Genomic DNA, 21,797 nt, shown 5'->3' with positions numbered 1-21,797 from the left:
ATCCTCTGCCCCAGCCCTGAGCGCTTCCCTTCCCCCCCCCCCCCAGCCCGGCCCCGGCGGGTCCCGCTTCCCTCCCCCACCCCCGCCCCGGCGGGTCCCGCTTTCCCCCCCCCCCCTTACCCGAGCGCGTCTCCGGCGGTCCCGCTCAGAGCCGCGTGGTGAGGGGGCGGGGCTGTGAGCTCCACGCCGAGCGCAGCGCTCAGCCCAGAGCTCCCAGCCCCGCCCCCTCCCCACGCGGCTCGGATCGGGGCGGGGCTCAGGCGCTCGGACGGAGACTCGGCGCTCTATGCGCCGAGGCTCCAGGAGAGGGGCGGAGGCGGGAGCCTCCGCTTTTCTCTTGGGGGCCCCTGCGGAGCTCCCCTGGGGAGCTCCGCGGGCCGCATGCGGCCCGCGGGCCGCATGTTTGAGACCCCTGCTCTAGTCAAAGTATTGAACCATTGAGTTCACTGGGAGAGGTGAGTTTAAAAAATGAACATGACTTTAACGTTGCAATATTTGTTTCCTGTTGCAGATTCTGCCTGGCGTAAAGGTTATTATAGCACACACTGAAACTAAGGGACCTCTCGGAGATTCACATTTGGGAGAGGTAAAGGTTTGATGCCCATGTAGTCACTATACTTGTAATGACATTATATTTATTTTAAAAATAAATGTCTGCCTGATTGGTAGCGGGATAGAAATATCACTTTGTCAGTCCAAAGAGATGAGTAAACCAGGATAGCTGAAACTTTATAACAAAACCAAGTAAAATATCGACATGCCTAAGCAGATTTCTGCCTAGCCTGTCTCATCCTCCATTCTGAACTCTGAGGTAGTCCTTGCTTACTGACCCATATCTAATTAGAAGCCATGGGTGATAAAATAAATGTCCCACCATTTCTTTAGCATTGCCTGCCCCCATCAGTGCAGAGGATTGGTTTAATAGAGGGAGGTATTTCCTGATTTTATACAGATCCCTATTTTACAAAGAAACAAAGCTTTGTGTGATATTACATACAGTGGGGCTCACTGAAACCGACAGGCCTTTTTGATGGAAGAAGCCTGTTAAGAGATTCTTTCCCAAGCACCAGACTGAAAGAGATCGATTTAAGTGAGCTCTGCAGGCCTCTGAAATGTATTTTTAGTTGCATGCACTGAAGATGCTGTCTTTCCACTGCTTTTAATGTTATGTGCACTGGAAGTTTATTCTCTTTAAAGATCATTCTTGGCAGTTCTTGGGCACCAAGATTATCAGTATGACAGATTTTTATTGCATCAGGAAATTCTTCTGTCTAATTATGGCAAAATAACCGTGTCTGTGTATAATGCCGTGGGTCCCTCATGGTACATTTTATGTCCTAGATTTGGGTGAGTAGTCCACACAATGCTACTGGTTATTACACAGTCTATGGAGAAGAGGCACTGCACGCTGACCACTTTAGCGCTCGGCTGAGTTTTGGAGACACACAGACAGTATGGGCACGGACTGGGTACCTGGGCTTCCTACGCAGAACAGAACTTACTGATGCCAGTGGAGGTGAGATGGGAAAACAGGTCTTGGTAGTGTCATCTAACGTACAGGGGCATTTGTTTGTAACACCTCATGTAGCTGAGCAAGCAAAGAGCAAGTCTGTATTATTATGTATTTGTATTACGGTAGCACCTAGGAGCATGGACCAGGCCCCATTGTGCTAGGTGCTGTACAAACACAGTGCCCCGGGATGCTTACAGTCGGAGTATAAGATGGGTACAGACAGATGGACAAATGGAAGGAAATAATGAGACAACGTTGGCTAACTAGACAGGACAGACATAGGGTGAGGGAAGGGGTAGAACACACCAGAAGAGAGAACAATCTGATGGCAGCAAATGTCGTGTTAGTTCCACAGGGTTCCCTCCCCCCCCCCTCCCCTCCCCCAGTGGGTTTACTTAGGAGGGGATCAGCGAAGTGGAAAGAAAAGGGAAGGGACTGGCTGAGTGGGACAGCACAGGGGAGAAGGAGCAAATGTGGAGTGAAAAAGGGCGGCGTGTAGCATAGGCAGGGGAAGCTCTGCCCCCCACATGGCTCCACCCATATTCCGTCCCAAGGCCCCCTCCTGCTCGCCAGCCACTAGTTGGCTCCGGCCCAGGCAGGCTGCTCCTCTTCTGGGAAGCCTGCTGAAGCTAGGGTGGCTGACCTGCAGCCAGGACTTGGGGTGGCTGGGGCGCCCCTGGTGGTGGGGCCGCCTGCCTGGCGCTCCGGGACTGGAGGGGTTGCCGTGCGCCACCCAGTGCTCCAGAACTGGGGTGGTCGCAAGCTGTCCAGGACTGGAGGTGCTTGGGCAGCCCGGGGCCCTCTGATCTTTGGCGGGGGAAGGAGGGTGGAAGGGGCGGGGCCTCAGGCAAAAGGGGCAGGCCAGGGCGGGGACTAGCCTTCCCAAGCCCATGGTTCACCCACCACCCATGGGGGTGAAGCCGCAAATGTGGAGTGAAGCCGAGGTGGAGAGACTGATGAAGAGGGAGGAGGAGAGTGAAACAAACAGCTACTCAGCACAGGGGAGGGAGAGAGAAATGTCAATAGTCTGTAGAAAATTAAGGCCCCTATCCTGCAAGATGCTGATTGACTTCAGTGAGAAATAAGAAATAGTCAATTTCCCAGGAATTCAGGGAGGAATTCCCTTAATGTGCACATGTTCATTGAATGTAATGATTCTGAATAATCAGGCAAAATAGGTAATGCCTCTGCCCAATGTACTATTTTAACAATGTGACCATCTTCCTTTTTATTTTGGAATTGAAATTGTGAGACTAATAGCACTGGCATATCTGATGGGAATTACATGCTACTCCAGTCAGCTCTGCCAGGCACCGCATTCTTCACCTGCGGATAACTCACGTTCCAGTCCTCATCCTGAGATTTCTACTTACACCAAATTACCTGGTGCTTCTGGAGCGTGCACAAGTAGGAACATTTTCCCTGTTCTCCAGAGGTGAAAGCCTGCTACACTAACCCCACTGTAGCTGGTCCAATTTAGAAAATAGTGTGACTCTGATAAGTCTCATTCAACGTCTGGTACCTGTTGTCATGCTCTCTGGAGTGGCTCACAACCGTGAGGGCTGTCTCAGGGCAGGCTGTCCGTAAACAAGGGCAGACATCCGAAACTGGCGGTATGTTCTATAATTAATTTCACCAAGCCAATAACAAATGTGAACTCCTGGATCACTGTACCAGTCTTACTGTGGAGTCACAGACAGTCCCCTTAGCCACCCAGACAAAAATTGCACCACAGCAGGTTTCTCCCAGTCCTAAGAGACCAGTCTTTCACCCCAGATCAATTGGTATTCCAGACCTTACACCAAAGAGAACGCTGGCAGCCAGTTCTATAGTAAACCAACTGAAGGTTTATTAGCTAGGAAAAGGAAATGAGTTATTGAAAGAGTAAAGCAGGTAAAATATATTAACAGGTGCATCACAGTTTGTAACTCCAAATGGTGGCAGAGATGTCATGAACTGCCAGTCTCTCCCAAAACTTCTTTCAGGGTACCCGGAATAACTCTGGAGATCTCCACTTTGCATCTGGTGCACTTCCCTGTCCAAGATAGTCCAGAGATTGAGGATCTTTCTTTGAATCTATATTTACAGTATCTTCACACACACAGCAAGTTGACAATGTCACCACCCACGTGCCTTTTTCCTTTGTTGAAGATGGGTGCACTTAAACTTCTTCGAGTGCTTGCTCATGTGTATTCCACAATAGGTGCGTGCGCACCACGTGCACCAGTGCTGGAAGTTTTTCCCATAGCAGTACCCGGAGTGGGGGAGCCCCGCTGCGACCCCTGGAGTGGCGCCTGTATAGCGCACTATAAGGGGAGCCATGCGCTCCCCTCACCCTCAGTTCCTTCTTGCCGGACCAACTCCGACAAAGGGGAAGGAGGGCGGGATGTGGAAGAGTCATGAGCAACACATCTCAAAGAACGCCAGTTATGGAACAGGTAACTGTCCTTTCTTCTTCAAGTGCTTGCTCGTGTGTATTCCACAGTAGGTGATTGCAAGCTGTGTCTGATGGAGGTGGGTAGGAGTTCAGATTCCCTGGCTGAAGCACAGCCCTACCAAAACCAGCGTCATACCTGGCTTGCGAGACAATCGCATAGTGTGACGTGAACGTGTGTACTGAGGACCAGGTAGCGGCTCTACAGATGTCCTGGATAGGGACGTGGGCCACAAAGGCTGCTGACGAGGCCTAAGCCCTTGTCGAGTGCACCCTCACAATAGGTGGTGAGGGAACCCCTGCTAGGTCGTAGCATGTGTGGATGCACGATGTAATCCACCGGGAAAGCCTCTGGGTGGAGATTGTTGACCCTTCATGCGCTCGGCTGAAGCACCAGAGTTGTGAGGACCTGCGGGACGGCTTAGTCCGATCCAGATAAAAAGCGAGCGCCCTGCACACATCACAGGTCAGGGCCCTGAGCTCTGAGACCCATCGGGCTGACATGATAGCCACAAGGAAGGCTACCTTCCATGAAAGGTGAGACCGTGAGTATGTGGCCAGGGGTTCGTACCGGGGCCCCGTGAGACGGGATAACACCAAGTTTAGATCCCACTGAGGAACCTACTGTGGCATACACATGAGCAACACAGCTCAAAGAACGCCAGTTACGGAACAGGTAACTGTCCTTTTTTACCTCCGACCATATACATGATGGCCACTTGCTTTGACATTAGCATTTTGTGTTAAAGTCCTAAAGTCCTTCATTAGCATTTCACAAGATTTCTTTGCTGGGTAATTTAGTTACAAGGGTATTTACCGTGTAAATATTTGCTATTGCATTCTGACAGGAACAGATAAGTAAAAACAATACAAGTAACATTCCATTCCATTAGTTTTTATGAAAGTTAAACATCTGGATACACATACATTTAACACTTGGATCTATACTAACACACAAGTGAAGTGACCTTAATACACTGACCTGGTCAGCCGGCCCTGATCCGACCTGGTCTGCCAGGTCATGCTTTTATCAATGGGTAACTCCTATACAGTTCAGCAGATATCATCTTGAGTCACTAAGAGGAGCAGTGAGCTGGCTCCTAAACACAGTTCTCCCAAATGGCAGAGCATCCTATCTATTACATGCCGCTTTTCCTCCTAGGAAATGGGCCATGAAAATGTTAGGCCAGATGATTAATGTACATACATGTGAATTTGAGACTTTCTGTTTTTCACATTTATTGATAACCTCAATGTCTTCACCGTTTCCAGAGAGGCATGATGCCCTGTATGTGGTAGGCTCCTTGGATGAAACACTGGAGCTGAGAGGAATGAGGTATCATCCCATTGATATTGAGACCTCTGTGATCAGAGCTCACAAAAGTATTGCTGAATGGTAAGAGGTTCAGAGCTATATACATTTTCCGTTAAGACATTTTTCTTTGTGTTCTTTTCTTTTTTTAAAGCATCAAAGCCCAGATTTTGCAACCGAGAATGCTCCATAGGTAACTTGCCAGGAGCCCTCTCACCCACCTTGTTGGTTTATACTTTTGTCTGACAGAAATAAAAAAAATTAAATTGCTTGTTACACCAGCTAGGAGTGAAAACAAAAATGTAGGCCTGCAGAGAGCAGTTAAAATCGTAGAACTGCAGGGCTGGAAGGGACCTTGAGAAGTCATCAAATCCCGCCCCCTGTGCTGGGGCAGGGCCGAGTAAACCTCGACCATCCCCGACGGGTGTTACTCCAACCTGTTTTTAAAACCTTCCAATGCTTTAATTACCCTTATAGTTAGCAGGTTTTCCGTGATATATAACCTAAATCTCCCTTGCTGCTGATTTAAGCCCATTATTTCTTGTACTACCTTCAGTGAACATGGATGAAACAATTGATCCCTGTCCTCTTTATAACAGCCCTCATATTTTCTGAAGACCAACCATGCCTTTTTTTAACCTTTCCTCCAAGCCTTTTATCATTTTGGTTGCTCTCTTCTGGACTCTCCCCTATTTCTCCACATCTTTCCTTAATGTGGCACCCAGAATTGGGGACACTACTCCACCTGAGGCCTCACCACTGCTGAGTAGAACAGCACAATTACCTCTCGTCTTACATACGATACTCCTGTTAATACTCCCCATAATTGTATTAGCCTTTTTCGCATCTGTATCACATTACTGAGTCATATTCAATTTGTGATCCACTATAACTACCAGATCCTTTTCAGGAGTACGACCGCCTAGCCAGGTAGTTCCCATTTTGTAGTTGTGCATTTGATTTTTCCTTCTTAAGTGGAGTGCTTTCCACCTGTTTTTACTGAATTTCATTTTGTTGATTTCAGGCCAATTCTCCAATTTGTCACGGTCATTTAGAATTCTAGTCCTGTCCTCCAAAGTGCGTGCAGTGCCTCCCATCTTGGTGTAAGCTGCAGATTTTATAAGCATATACTCCACTCCCATTATCCAAGTCATTAATGAAAATATTGAATAGTACCAGACCCAGAACTGATCCCTGTGGGACCCCAATAAATACACCCTCCCAGTTTGACAGCGAATCCTTCATAACTACTCACTGAGTACAGTCTTTCAACCAGTTGTGTATCCACTTGATAGTAATTTCATCTACACCACGTTTCCCTAGTTTGCTGGTGAGAATGTCATGTGGGATTGTGTCAAAAAGCCTTACTAAATCAAGATGTATCACAGCTACTGCTTCCCCCTGTCCACTGGGTCCATAATCCAAGGAAATCAGATTGGTTTGACATGATTTGTTTTTGACAAATCCATTCTGGCAATTCCGGATAATCCCATTATACTCCAGGACATACGAATTGATTGCTGCTTAATGTGTTCCAGTAACTTTCCAGGTTTCAAAATTAGGCTGACTGGTCTGTAATTCCTTGGGTTCTCTCTGTTCCCCCTTTTTAAAGATAAGTACTGTGTTAGCCCGTCTCCAGTGTTCTAGGACCTGCAGGAGTTCTCAAAGATAATTATTAACAGTTCTGAGATTGCTTCAGCCTTGAATACATCTCACTTATCTAATATTCTTTAGCCTGCTCTTTCCCTATGTTGGCTTGTGTTCCTTTCCTTGTTGTTAATATTAATTGTGTTAAGTATCTGGTCACCATTAACATTTTCAGTGAAAACTGAAGCAAAATAGGCATTAAACCCCTCAGCTTTCTTCACGTCAGTTATTAGCTCTCCTTCCCTGCTAAGTGGAGGATCCATACTTTCCCTTATCTTTCTTTTGCTCCTAATGTATTTCAGGAACAACTTCTTATTGCCTTTTATGTCCCTTGCTAGGTGTAACTCCTTTCATGCCTTACCCTTCTGGATTTTGTCCCTACGTGTTTATGCTGTTCTCTTGTACTCGTCTTGAGCAATTTGTCCACGTTTCCACTTTCTGTAGGATTCCATTTTGATTTTCAGGTCACTAAAGAGCTCCTGGTGGAACCATAGGATATGTCTACACAGCAAGGAAAAACCTGTGACTGGCCCATGCCAGCCCACTCTGGTTGCAGGGCTGTTTCATTGTTGTGTAGACTTCCAGGCTGGGCTGGAGACCCGAGTTCTGGGCTCCTCCCACCTCACAGGGTCCTAGACCCTGGCTCCAGTCTGAGCCCAGAAGCCTCCACAGCAACAAAACAGCCCCGCAGCCCGAGCTCTACAAGCCCAAGTTGGCTGGCATGGGCCAGCTACAGGAATCTAGATTGCTGTGTAGACATACCCCTGTTGGCTGTTACTGTTCCTCCTGTTTTCCCTTCGCATTGGTTTACAGTTGTACCTTTTAATATGGTCTCCTTGAGAAACTGCCAGTTCTCCTGAACTCCTTTTTTTAACTTAGATTTTCTTCCCATGGGACCTACCAGTTCTCTTGAGTTTGTTAAAGCCTGCTTTTTTCAAGCCCATTGTCCTTATTCTGCTGCTCTCACTCCTTCCTTTCCTTAGAATCATGAACTCTCATATTGAAGCCATTCCATACCCCTAGTCATTTTTGTTGCTCTTTTCTGTACCTTTTCCAACTCCAATATATCTTTTTGATGTGGGTTTGCCATGGATTTATATAGAGGCAATATGAGATCTCCTCTCTTCTTATCTCTCTCTTTCCTAATGATTCCCAGCATTGTTAGCTTTTTTGACTGCTGCTGCTGTTTTCAGAAAACTATCCACGCTGACTCCAAGATCTCTCTCTTGAGTGGTAACAGCTAATTTAGACCCCATCATTTTATATGTATAGTTGGGATTATGTTTTCCAATGTGCATTACTTTGCATTTATCAACACTGAATTTCATCTGCCATTTTGTTGCCCAGTCACGCAGTTTTGTGAGATCCCTTTGTAGCTCTTCACAGTCTGCCTGGGACTTAACTGTCTTGAGCAATTTTCTGTCATCTGCAAATTTTGCCACCTCACTGTTTACCCCTTTTTCCAGATCATTTATGAATACATTGAACGGCACTGGTCCCAGTACAGACCTTGGGGGACACCACTATTTACATCTCTTCATTCAGAAAACTGACCATTTATTCCTGCCCTCTGTTTCTTATCTTTTAACCAGTTACTGATCCAGGGGAGAACCTTCCCTCTTATCCCATGAGATTGCTTAAGAACCTTTGGTGAGAGACACTATATCCACTGGATCACCCTTGTCCACATGCTTGTTGACCCCCCTCAAAGAATTCTAGTAGATTGGTGAGGCACAAGTTCTTCTTCGAGTGATTGCTCCAATGCATTCCAGTTAGGTGTGCGCGCCGCGCATGCACAGCATCTCGGAACTTTTTTCCCTAGCAACCCCGGTGGGCCGGCTGGGCGCCCCCTGGAGTGGCGCCGCTATTGCGCTAAATATATACCCCAGCCGGCCCGTCCGCTCCTCAGTTCCTTCTTACCGCCCGTGACGGCCAGTTGGAACTGTGGAGTGCTCTTCGTTCTCCACGATCCCTAGCGTTTGTATCTCTTGTATATAGTTAAGTGTTCAATCTGCCTGACTTTTAAACCGCGGACCCGAAAGGAGCGGGACATCCGTCTAAAGCAGATCTTAATGGAAGCGTCGCTTCGACCACCGGCACCGTCTGCGCCGGCACCGCGAACTGCCTCGGTGCAGAGCGCACCGGCGGCACTGAGCCGCTCCACCTCCGCGGCGCCGCCAATACAGAAGGCAGCTAAGCAGTCGCAGCACCGCTCGCTTTCGCCGAAGAAGCAGCACAGGCAGTCGAAAGCAGTAGCACAGGCCCGCTCTGAGGACTCTGCAAGAAAGGTTGCGCAGTCGGCGGCACCTGCGGTGCCAGTGCACGGACCGTGCACCGGACCCTTGACTCCGGCGCCGCAAGGCCCGTCGAGTCCGGCACCGCCACGCTCCCCGGTACCGTCCGCGGTTGAGCCCCGGCTACCATCAACGCCGGAGACATTCGCCTCTGCAAGAGACCTGATCCAGCTGATAGAGGCACCAGGCCTCCGGCCCCCGGCACCGCCGGTGCGGGCTGTCGTGTCGGCGGGGAAACCGGCCAGGATGACCCGGCCACCGTCCCTGGACAGGCAGCATGGACGTCGCTCCCGGTCCCGGTCTCGTTACCGGTCCCGCGGCAGGTCTCCATCCAGGCGCTCGCGATCTCGGCACCGCTCACCTTCGCGGTACCGGTCGCCATCAAAACGCCGGTCGCAGTCCCGGTACCGCTCGTCATCGCGGTACCGGTCGTACTCCCGACGCCGCACGAGATCCAGGTCGCCATCGCGTCGGCGCCATCAGAGATCGCCGTCCCGGCACCGCTCCCGGCACCGTGATTCGCGCGCACGTTCGTGGCACCGTCGATCTCAATCCCGGTCGAGCTCCCGGCACCGGTCGGGCTCCCGGCACCGGTCGAGCTCCCGGCACCGTGGCGGACGCTACTCCAGGTCCCCTACCCGGTACCGGCCGGAGCAACCTCGCGCTTCTCTGCCTCCCGGGGACGGACTGCCCCATTCGGCAGCGCACTCTGCGAGTGCTTCGGCACCGCCCTGGCCTTCTCGACCCGAGTCGGTCGCTTCGGGCACGCATGGCTACGGACTCCTGCCGTCCACCCCACGGGACAATCCTCAAGGGGCACAACCGTGGGGCTTTTGGGTGCCATGGGCCCAGTACGAGGCCCAGGGGGTGCCTTTTCCACCTAGGCCTCCCACGGCGGAGCGCAGAGCCCCAGAGGCGACGATTTCCAGACCGGCCCCTTCGCCACAGGCGGCGGATGCTGTGGCGTCGGAATCCCAGGACCAGACACAGCCCGCACCCTCAGGTGGGCAGGTGGTGAACCCCTCTGACGAACCGGTCGTCCAAGGGTTGTCCTCCTCGTCCTCGCCTGATGAGGCGATGGCCGGTGCAACAACTAAGGAGCCTCCGCCAATTGACGTAAGAGCTCACCAGGACCTCCTTCGTCGTGTGGCGACGGCAATGGCCTTGCCCATAGAGGAGGTGCACGAGGACGAGGACCCTATCACCAATGTGGTTGAGGCCGACACGCCGGTGAGGGTTGCACTTCCGTTTGTACGGACGGTGCAAAAGAACGCCACCACTATCTGGCAGACACCAGCATCCGTGCCCCCTACAGCCCGTGGGGTTGAGCGAAAGTACTCTGTCCCTCCCACGGGCTATGAATACTTGTACATGCATCCGACCCCGGACTCCCTGGTAGTCCAGTCGGTTAATGACAGGGAGCGGCACGGTCAACCGGCTTCCGCGCCCAAGTCGAAGGACGCGAAGCGTATGGACCTGCTGGGCCGAAAGGTCTATTCTGCAGGAGGCCTGCAAATGAGGATTGCCAACCAGATGGTCCTCCTCGCCAGGTACGTCTTTGACATCCTGACGTCCCTGGCGAAGTTCACCGAGCTCCTGCCGTCAGCCTCCCGACAGGAGTTCGCGGCCATGTTGGAGGAGGGACGAAGATCGTCCAGATCCTCTATTTCGGCCGCACTCGACGCTGCAGACTCGGGGGCGAGGACCTTGGCTTCCGGGGTCACGATGCGGCGTATCGCCTGGCTGCAGTCTTCCACCCTGCCGCCGGAGGTCCAATACACGTTGCAGGACCTCCCCTTTGACACTAAAGGGCTGTTCTCTGAGAAGACGGATTCTAGGATCCAAACTTTAAAGGACGGCCATATCGCGATACGCACGTTAGGCATGCATACGCCGGCGACGCAGCGTAGGCCCTTCAGACCACAGCCCTCCCGACCGGCCTACCAGTCCCGGTATCGGCCCTACAACAGCCGACGTCCGGCCCAAAATCGCCGTCGACCGTCCGGCAACCGCCGCAACCAGGGCCAGGCCGCTTCAAAGGCCCCTCAGGGCGCCAAGCAGGCCTTTTGATGGGACGCTCGAGGACGGCCCATCACTCTCCCAACCGGATCCTTCCCCTCTGTTTCACAATCGCCTTTCCCATTTCTTTTCGGCGTGGTCCCGGTTAACGTCGGACAACTGGGTGCTCCAGACAGTCCAGTCGGGATACCGCCTGCAATTTGTTTCGCCCCCGCCTTCCCATCCACCTTCCCTGTCCCTCTTCAGGGACCCCTCTCACGAGCAATTCCTCCTACAGGAGGTCCAGACTCTGTTGAGCGTGGGTGCCATAGAGGCAGTGCCTCAGGACAGAAGGGGCAGGGGATTCTACTCCCGTTATTTTCTCATCCCCAAAGCGAAAGGCGGGCTACGCCCTATTCTGGACTTTCGAGAGCTGAACAAGTACCTGCTCAAGCCCAAGTTTCGCATGGTCACTCTGGGGACCATCATTCCCTCTCTGGATCCGGGAGACTGGTTTGCCGCCCTCGACATGAAGGACGCCTACTTCCATGTCGCGATCTATCCTCCGCATCGTCGTTACCTTCGGTTTGTGCTCAACGACACCCACTACCAGTTCATGGTGTTGCCGTTCGGACTGTCCACAGCCCCGAGGGTGTTTACCAAATGCATGGCGGTGGTCGCCGCAGCCCTCCGACGTCGTCAGATGCACGTTTATCCGTATCTCGACGACTGGCTGGTTCGAGGCCAGTCCCGGCAACTTGTGATGGGCAACGTGGCAGAGATCCTGTCTCTCTTTCAGCGGCTCGGTCTTCTCATCAACACAGAGAAGTCCACTTTGATTCCGACGCAGCGGGTGGAGTTCATCGGAGCGGTCCTCGACTCCACGACGGCCAGAGCCTGCCTCCCTCGCGCTCGGCACCACACGATGGTCTCCATCATCCGGGACCTCGTCGCCTTCCCAACCACGACGGTGCGCTCCTGCCTCCGCCTCCTGGGCCACATGGCTTCGTGCACGTATGTCACAGCATACGCGCGGCTCCACCTCCGCCCGTTCCAGTCTTGGCTCGCGTCGGTGTACCGCCCTCATCGAGACCCCATCGACATGGTGGTCACGGTCACCAGGACGACCCTCGAGTCCCTCCGCTGGTGGCTCGACCCGGACGTCATGTGTGCGGGAGTCCCATTTCACCCTCCTCGGCCGTCCGCTACTTTGACCACGGACGCCTCAGCGCTCGGTTGGGGGGCCCACCTGGGCGATCTCCACACGCAGGGCCTGTGGTCGGTCCAGGAGCTCGCCCTGCACATCAACGTTCGCGAGCTACGCGCCATCCGCCTGGCCTGTCGCACCTTCTGCGCCCGCCTCCAAGGTCGTTGTGTGACAGTATTCACGGACAACACCACCGCGATGTTCTATGTGAACAAGCAAGGCGGAGCCCGCTCCTCCCCCCTCTGCAAGGAAGCGATGCTCCTGTGGGACTTCTGCGTGACCCACTCAATTCACCTGGAAGCATCCTTTCTTCCGGGAGTGCAGAACGCGCTGGCCGATCATCTCAGCAGGTCGTTCCTCTCCCACGAGTGGTCTCTCCGTCCAGATGTCGTCCACACAATCTTCCGGAGGTGGGGGTTTCCCCAAGTAGACCTCTTCGCCTCCAAAGACAACAGGAAGTGCCACCGGTTTTGCTCATTCCAAGGTCGCTCGCCAGGCTCCCTGTCGGACGCCTTCCTTTATCACTGGAGGGATCGCCTCCTCTACGCCTTCCCTCCCTTTCCGCTCGTGCACCGAGTGCTCCTGAAGCTTCGGAGAGACCGGGCCCACGTCATTCTGATCGCGCCGGCCTGGCCGAGGCAGCACTGGTACACCCTGCTGTTCGAGCTCTCCGTTCGGGAGCCCATCCCTCTTCCGTTGTGGCCGGACCTCATCACCCAGGATTTCGGCAGACTCCACCATCCAAACCTGCAGTCCCTCCATCTTACAGCTTGGTACCTGAGTGGCTGACCCACACGGAGAGGGACTGCTCTGCAGCGGTCCAACAGGTCCTGCTCGAGAGCAGAAAGCCTTCCACTCGCTCCACTTACCTGGCGAAGTGGAAGAGGTTTGCTCTCTGGTGTGATCACCGAGGTCTTAATCCCTTCCTGGTACCGGTCCCTACCATTCTGGACTACCTCTGGAACCTTAAGGAGCAAGGTCTGGCGGTCTCCTCCTTGAGAGTCCATCTGGCAGCGGTATCCGCCTTTCGTCCCTCCGTGGAAGGTCGGTCCATCTTCTCGAACCAGATGGTTTCCCGTTTCCTCAAGGGCTTGGACTGCTTGTACCCGCCGGTGCGGCGCCCTGCCCCGACCTGGGACTTGAACCTCGTGTTGACCAAGCTGATGGGCCCTCCGTTCGAGCCCTTGGCCACATGCTCCCTGCTCTACCTCTCGTGGAAAACGGCTTTCCTCGTGGCCATTACTTCAGCGAGGCGAGTTTCAGAGCTTCGCGCCCTAACGGCGAATCCGCCGTACACGGTCTTCCATACGGACAAGGTGCAGCTGCGCCCTCATCCGGCCTTTCTCCCGAAGGTGGTGTCAGCATTCCATCTCAGTCAGGAGATCTTCCTCCCGGTATTCTTCCCGAAGCCGCATGCCTCGCCTCGGGAACAGCAGCTACATACGCTCGACGTCCGTAGGGCGCTCGCCTTCTACGTTGAGCGGACTAAGTCCTTCCGGCGTTCGCCCCAGCTGTTCGTCGCGGTGGCTGACCGCATGAAGGGAGATGCGATATCCTCCCAGGGGCTTTCCTCCTGGGTCACTGCGTGTATCCGGACCTGCTACGAGCTGGCTCGTGTACCACCAGGCCGTGTCACTGCACACTCGACGAGGGCACACGCCTCATCTCTGGCCTTCCTGGCCAACGTCCCAATCCAGGACATCTGTCGAGCGGCCACCTGGTCTTCGGTGCACACCTTCGCCTCCCACTACGCGTTGGTGCAGCAGTCTCGAGACGACGCAGCCTTCGGCTCCGCGGTATTACACTCCGCCACGTCTCACTCCGACCCCACCGCCTAGGTAAGGCTTGGGAATCACCTAACTGGAATGCATTGGAGCAATCACTCGAAGAAGAAAAGACGGTTACTCACCTGTAGTAACTGTTGTTCTTCGAGATGTGTTGCTCCAATCCATTCCAGACCCGCCCTCCTTCCCCACTGTCGGAGTAGCCGGCAAGAAGGAACTGAGGAGCGGACGGGCCGGCTGGGGTATATATTTAGCGCAATAGCGGCGCCACTCCAGGGGGCGCCCAGCCGGCCCGCCGGGGTTGCTAGGGAAAAAAGTTCCGAGATGCTGTGCACGCGCGGCGCGCACACCTAACTGGAATGGATTGGAGCAACACATCTCGAAGAACAACAGTTACTACAGGTGAGTAACCGTCTTTTCCCTTTACAGAAATCATGTTGACTCTTCCCCAACAAATCGTTTTCATCTACATGTCTGATAATTCTGTTCTTTACTATAGTTTCAATCAGTTTGTCTGATACCGAAGTTAGGCTTACCGGCCTGTATTTGCCGGGATCACCTCTGAAGCCTTTTTAAAAAAAATTGGTGTCATATTAGCTATCCTCCAGCCATCTGGTACAGAAGCTGATTTAAATGGTAGGTTACATACCATGGTTAGTAGTTCTGCAATTTCCCATTTGAGTTCCTTCAGAACTCTTGGGTGAATCCCATCTGGTCCTGGTGACTTCTTATAGTTTAGTTTATCAGTTTGTTCCAAAACCTCTTCGAATGACACCTCAATCTGGGCAGTTCCTCAGATTTGTCACCGTAAAAGAATGGCTCAGGTTGGGAATCTCAGTCGTAAAGACTGATACAAAGAATTCACTTAGTTTCTCCGCAATGGCCTTATTGTCCTTGAATGCTCCTTTAGCATCTCGATTGTCCAGTGGCCCCACTGGTTGTTTAGCAGCTTCCTGCTTCTGATGTACTTTAAAAAAAAATTTTGCTATTACTTTTTGAGTCTTTGTCTAGCTGCTCTTCAGATTCTTTTTTGGCCTTTCTAATTATATTTTTACAAGTATCAGAGGGGTAGCCGTGTTAGTCTGGTTCTGTAAAAGCAGCAAAGAATCCTGTGGCACCTTATAGACTAACAGACGTTTTGCAGCATGAGCTTTCGATGCATCCGAAGAAGTGGGTATTCACCCACGAAAGCTCATGCTGCAAAACGTCTGTTAGTCTATAAGGTGCCACAGGATTCTTTGCTATATTTTTACACTTCATTTGCCAGAGTTTATGCTCCTTTCTAGTTTCCTCACTAGACTTTGGCATCCTTTTAAAAAGTGGAAGTTATTTTGCCTCTCACTGCTTCTTTTACTTCGTTTAGCCATTGTGGCACCTTTTTAGTCCTCTTACTATGTTTTAATTTGGGGCAAACATTTAAATTGAGCCTCTATTGTTGTGTCTTTTAAGAGTTTCCCTACAGCTTGCAGGGATTTCACCTTTGGCACTGTACCTTTTAATGTCTGTTTCACTAACTTCCTCATTTTTGTGTAGTCCCCTGTTCTGAAATTAAATGCTACAGTGTTGGGTTGCTGTGGTGTTTTCCCCACCACAGGGATGTTAAATTTAATTATGTTATGGTCACTATTACCAAGCAGTTCAGCTATATGCACCTCTTGGATCAGATCCTGTGCTCCAGATCCTGTGCTCCACTAAATCGAGAATTGCCTCTCCTCTTGCGGGTTCCAGGACTAGCTGCTCTAAGAAGCAGTCATTAAAAAATTTTTGACACCTTAATCTCTGCAACCCAACCTGAGATGACATGTACGCAGTCAATATGGGGATAGTTGAAATCCCCCTTTATTGAGTTTATTTTTATAGCCTCTCTAATCTCCCTGAGCATTTCACAGTCACTATCACCATCGTGGTCAGGTGGTCGGTAGTGTACCCCTACTGCTATATTCTTATTATTCAAGCATGGAATTACTATCCAGTGAGACTCTGTGGTGCAGTTTGGTTCATTTAACATTTTTACTTCACTTGACTCTCTGCTTTCTTTCACATGTAGTGACACTCTCCCACCAATATAACCTATTCTGCACTTCCAATATATTTTGTATCTTGAGACTTCTCCCACCAAGTCTCTGAGATACCAGTTAAGTCATAATGTAGTTTATGTACTAATACTTCCAGTTCTTCGTATTTATTCCCCATTCTCCTTGCATTTGTGTATGAACATCTAAAATGTTGAGCAGGTTCCCTCACTGATTTCCCTCTTGTTTTTCTTGTAACCCTCTTGTAATTTTCCATGTCCCCAACATCCAACCTTCTGTTAACGTCACCTTTTTTCCTAGCTAGTGGAATAGCAAACTTTAACTGGCCGTCTCTGTGGGCTCGTCCTCCATAACTAACATATATTGTAACTAATTGAAAGGCAGTCTAAGCACTTTGTGCTACATTTATCTTTGCGCTACGCCATATGTTTTGCTCCTCCTGCATAATGAGAGCATAAATTTCACTTGCTTAGTTAAATGATCAGTTAAGAAAATAACTTTTTTCAAAGTTGCATACAAGCAGAAACTTTGAGAATTGCTTGTATCACAGCTAAGATTTGAAAATTATCAGTAAATTTGTGTAGCCTTTAGTTTTGGTGTATAATTTGTGGTCTTATCAGATACTTCTGTATTTTTATCAACATACGTAAGCATGCAAAATTATTTGTTTACACATACTTTTTAATTCAACCTGTTTTAATGGTCTTTTACTCCATAGTATGCTATAAAATAAAAAGACACATGTCACAGAGGTCAGGATGGTGGGGAACTCTCTAATTAGCTGCAAGAACCCTATCATGAAAACCCCCCATTCTCTTAGCTTTCCCAAATAATTGTCTTTGGAAACTGATATTTCCCATGTTTGATATCTAGTCAAAGGTGATATTTGTGATTGAAAGTTTGAGGAAAATACCTTCAGTTATTTGAGTTGCAGGAAAATGTAGGTGAAGGTGGGAACAACAGTTCTCCCACTTAAAATATTCTAGCTGCTTTCTAGAGCATGACTCTAGCAAAAATGGCTGGAGCTTGGAAAACCAAAGCCATCATTGAGAGAGTCCCCTTCATGATTTGAAAAGAACCGCTTGCGTGAGCTAGGGCATTTGTAGCTGGCATTGTGAACTTGTGCAATAGACTTCCCATGTTAAATCTGAAGAGCATGCGTAGATGGATGTGGTCTGCATGGATCAGCAGCTTCGATTGTGAACACCTCTCAAAACTGGTTAAAAAGGAAGCAGTCAGGCTTTGCCCAACTGCAGCCTCTTGATCTGTGTGTTCCAACTCTGGAGCCACCAGCTCTATTCTTGGTGTGAAATATGTTTGGCAGTTTTAAAACTTTAGGCTAAAGGCTGGGATTTTCAAAGGAACCTAAGAGACTTTGGCACCCAACACCCATTGAATTTGGTGAGATTTGCGTGCTTTGCTCCTTTAAAAAACCCAGCCTTAAGCAACATAAATCACCCGTTAGGCCCTTCGGCTGTGTCTGCCCTTGGAGCTAGGGGTTTTCAGCGTACGTTCATGCTAACTGTTGCTGAGCTAGCTTGCTAAAATTAGCAATGCCGGTGCGGTAGCACAGGCAGCAGTCAGTCGGCACAGGCTACCCTCGCCCAGTGCAAACCCCTGGGTACCTCAGAGTGGCTAGCTCAGGTTACTGCAGCTACACAACTATTTTCAACTCGGTAGCTCAGTGAGAGCGAGCGCGGGGGGTCTGTCTACACAGGTTGGGAATCACACCCCAAGCACATAGTGTAGACATGGCTTAAAACCATAGTAAGGCTATTTAATAATCTGAGTCATTAGATACATACCACAAAATACGTACTTAAAAACTCAGTTTGAAGGAAGAAAATATGGAGCTGGAGGGCTGGATTAGAGGTACATAGAATCCCTTAGAGATTTCTTGCGTTGTGCATTTCACATTGTACATGCTGAGTGTACAATGCTAACAGGTGTATTTGCCATTTGCTGATAGAGCCCTTTCAGTCTGAAAGTGTGGAGTTTACTGATGGTGTTTGTGGATTGGTGGCTGTCTCCCAGGCACCCCCTGGTGGCCTCAGGGCAGCCCTGCAACCGGTCCCTTGTCTCCGTTTTCCTTCTTGATTCCTCAGATAAACTTAGTACAGCTTCTGGAGTATACACATTGACCTTCCATGGGGTTAATTTATTACAAAAGCCCCACTACCATAAACCAGAATCCCTCCAGCACAGTCCAGACAATACATTCAGGGATAGCTCAGTGGTTTGAGCATTGGCCTGCTAAACCCAGGATTATGAGTTCAATCCTTGAGGGGGCCACTTGGGGATCTGGGGCAAAAATCAGTCCTTGGTCCTGCTAGTGAAGGCAGGGGGCTGGACTCAATGACCTTTCAGGGTCCCATAACAGTCCAGCACCAAGTACAGCTCTGATGTCTCTCGCCATGCCCAGCACCCAGTTACTGCTCTTGCATCTCTCGCCACGCCCTGGTTCCTCCAGCTGGGGTGCTTCTCTGTCCTGTTTCCTTGCCAGGCAGGGCTCTGGCTCTTGCCTGGCGATATCAGTGGGCTCACCCCTCCATCACCCCCAGCCTTCAGCGGCTCTCTGATTTCAGCTCTCTGGCCTGGGGGAGTTTGTAGGTGACCCTCTGCCTTCAGCTTTCACCAGCCTGCTCTGGCTCCACTGCTCACTGGGGAACTCTCACCGCTCCTCCCCTGAGTGACAGCCCCTCCCGCCGAAGCGCTCCGCCCAGCCGTGCTCTGCCTCTGAGCTCTCTACTGTTCTAGATACCTTCAGCTCTTCTCTCTCTGATCCTGGAGTCTCCCTCTCAGGACTCTGACCTCCCCCTTTGCCTTTGGGCCGTTTCCCTTGTGCAGGGGCAACTCCACCCTCCTCATTGAGCAGGGGGTTGGACTAGATACCTCCTGAGGTCCCTTCCAACCCTGATAGTCTATGATTCTATGATAACACCATGTGAGGACACACCTGGGCTGCAACGGGAGAGCTGGGCCTGGTTTCATTTAAGGGGCCAGTTACCCAGTTAGTATTTAGTCATTATAAAAGAGTTTCCTTTTTGTTCCTTGGACAGTCTGGATACATTAAATGAAACATAACTAAATGACGGTAAATACTTTGAAATCAAGAAAGTTAAAGCTGAACATTCAGTCTTAACTCTGTCCCCGTGTGGTTTTGCATTACAGCGCAGTCTGTAAATCACGGTTCCATGTTCTCTTAGATACACTTGACTGTTTATAGGAGAAAAGATACACTTTGATATTTCATATGTTGTTGGACAATAACAAACCAGAATCAGGAGGTGGCAGAGTTAGATTTTGTTCAACTATAACTTCCACCTTTTTGTCTCTTATATACTTAGTTTTATATCAACAGAGTTTGTTTACGTTTATTGTATTGTTTATCTCAAGTATTTCCCCAGCGTTGGGTTTTTTTTTTCCACATTAGCCTCTATCTCTGAGAACTTTTTTCTTCGGTGGCTATTCATACTAGTTTATTTCGCGCCCCCCCCCCACACACACACACACACAATTAATGCTTGTTTTGTACCAACAGCGCTGTGTTTACATGGACCAACTTGCTGGTGGTGGTTGTGGAATTAGAAGGCTCCGAGCAGGAAGCATTGGACTTGGTGGCCCTGGTAACGAATGTGGTTCTGGAAGAACATTATCTCATAGTGGGTGTTGTTGTCATTGTGGACCCGGGAGTTATTCCCATCAATTCTCGGGGTGAAAAGCAGCGAATGCACTTGAGAGATGGATTTTTAGCTGACCAATTGGATCCTATTTATGTCGCTTATAACATGTGAAAATACAAAACCACGCTGATGCTGAAGCACCAAAATCTAGGACATTCTGAATGGGATCTACATTAGTTCGCTGCCGTTTTTTTAAGCTTTTGAAGACCTTAGGAAAAAAGGAGGTGCCAGTCTTCATGGAACTTCTCTCTCACAGCATTGGCTTTCATCAATCCATTACAGCTCCTCCCTTAGACTGAGAAATTACTGGAATTCTTGAAGGAAATTTGTTAAACTGTCAAGGAACATTTTTTTTTAAATAATACTTATGAATGTGAGTATCTTAATGCACTGCAAAATGGGACATAAAAACTGGAGTGGGGAGAAAACACCAGCTGAAGACAACTCTTGGGAACAGTGAGGAAGGTTGTGGCTAGCCATCCTCCAGGTTTTCTTCCCCATTCTGGTTGGATGTGTGGTAACTACATTGGCACATAACTTTCACAATTTTTCTTATCTCCACCTTGTCCTCTACTGTATTGCATGGTTTTTGTACATGTCTGAGGTTAAAAATGTGGAGCCATCTTTTATTTTTAATCAGTGACTTGGCACAGTCAGAACGAACCAACTCACTCCAATCCTGGATTCTGCATTTAACACTATACTATTGTTCAGCCTTTTAGTACCAAGCAAAACTGAATACTGCTTCTTTAACAAGGTTACTCATGGTGCCATTCTGGATTCTGTAGCATTATAAACTCTATTGTAGAAAGATAAATTAGTATCTGGTTTTAAACTACTTGATATACAGGAGGCTTGCTTGCTTTCTTGTTTTTCATAATTTCATATTAGCTAAACAGTAACTTTGCTTGTTTTCGTAGTGCTAAGCTGTTAATTATTGCCCTGCATAATGCCAACTTTTGACCAATTCTTTTCATTCCAAAGCCAAAAGAATCAGAATCATTAGTGTAAATGCCTGAAAGCATGATCTCCCAATACATTATTCCCCAAGTATCTGAATTAAAATACTGAACTGGACTAAAAGTTCTCAGATAATGATTTCTCACTGTGGAACACATCTTATATTAGAGAGCTGGATCTGCCAGGGTGTAAATTTTCATCTTTTTGTTGTGCATAGACAAACTTTTTTTGTTGAAACCAAACTAAAATATCCAGTTGATTGAGTCCAGCTTGATCAATCAACCTCTTGACATTTTCTCCAGATCTACTATTACAGTGAACCTAATTCTGAAAGCGAATGTAAACTCATTCAGCTGCTTCCAATGTCTGAAGAGAGGCACAACTTTAGCAAATAATTATTTTTATATAGCTAAAAAAGACTATGTGGCTATGTGATTTTTTAAAATAATGCATGAGTTTGGTGAAACAGACAGGTTTCTCTGCAAGGCAAGGTGCCTGGATCAGTGCCTAAGAAATCTGGATGTCAGTTCCCCAACAAGGACACCAAATGACTCTTCTTGGTTAACAAACTAGAACATCTTCTCAAAACAGGCTGTCACATACAGTAGTTCTCTTTTCCCTCATGGTGTTTGACTGTGGTGTACTGTACAGATATATACCTTGGAACTCTAATTTGACTCTGTTGTAATTATGTACAGAATTGTGTAACTTATTGTTTGAATTAAATGCGGCAGTCTTAGCAATGGACTAATGGACATCCTTGTAGTAAAACAGCAGGCAAGAGGAAAGAGCTACTTAACCCCAATTTTAATGTTGTAGTTTTTTAGCAAATAAAACATTGTAAGATTTTTGTATTGATATATTGGTGACAGTGAGATAAGTTGCCTTGTAAAGTAAGATTTAAAAAAGCACATTAAACATTTGAAAATGAC

General features: G+C 49.3%; 1 protein-coding gene across 1 annotated transcript in view; it reads left to right on the top strand.

Moving 5' to 3' along the window:
• Positions 1-21,797, top strand: part of DIP2A (disco interacting protein 2 homolog A) — a 155,056-nt gene extending 133,259 nt beyond the window's left edge. The window contains exons 34-37 of the mRNA XM_045032559.1: positions 512-586; positions 1,342-1,516; positions 5,220-5,343; positions 19,764-21,797. Of these exons, the coding sequence (XP_044888494.1) occupies positions 512-586; positions 1,342-1,516; positions 5,220-5,343; positions 19,764-20,016 (627 nt within the window). The 3' untranslated portion in view covers positions 20,017-21,797. The remainder of the gene's footprint in view (positions 1-511; positions 587-1,341; positions 1,517-5,219; positions 5,344-19,763) is intronic.

Source organism: Mauremys mutica, chromosome 10 (genome assembly GCF_020497125.1).
Source record: "Mauremys mutica isolate MM-2020 ecotype Southern chromosome 10, ASM2049712v1, whole genome shotgun sequence".
Classification (NCBI taxonomy): domain Eukaryota; kingdom Metazoa; phylum Chordata; order Testudines; family Geoemydidae; genus Mauremys; species Mauremys mutica.
Note: the sequence above shows the minus strand (reverse complement) of the source record. Positions and strands in the feature narration are given on the sequence as shown.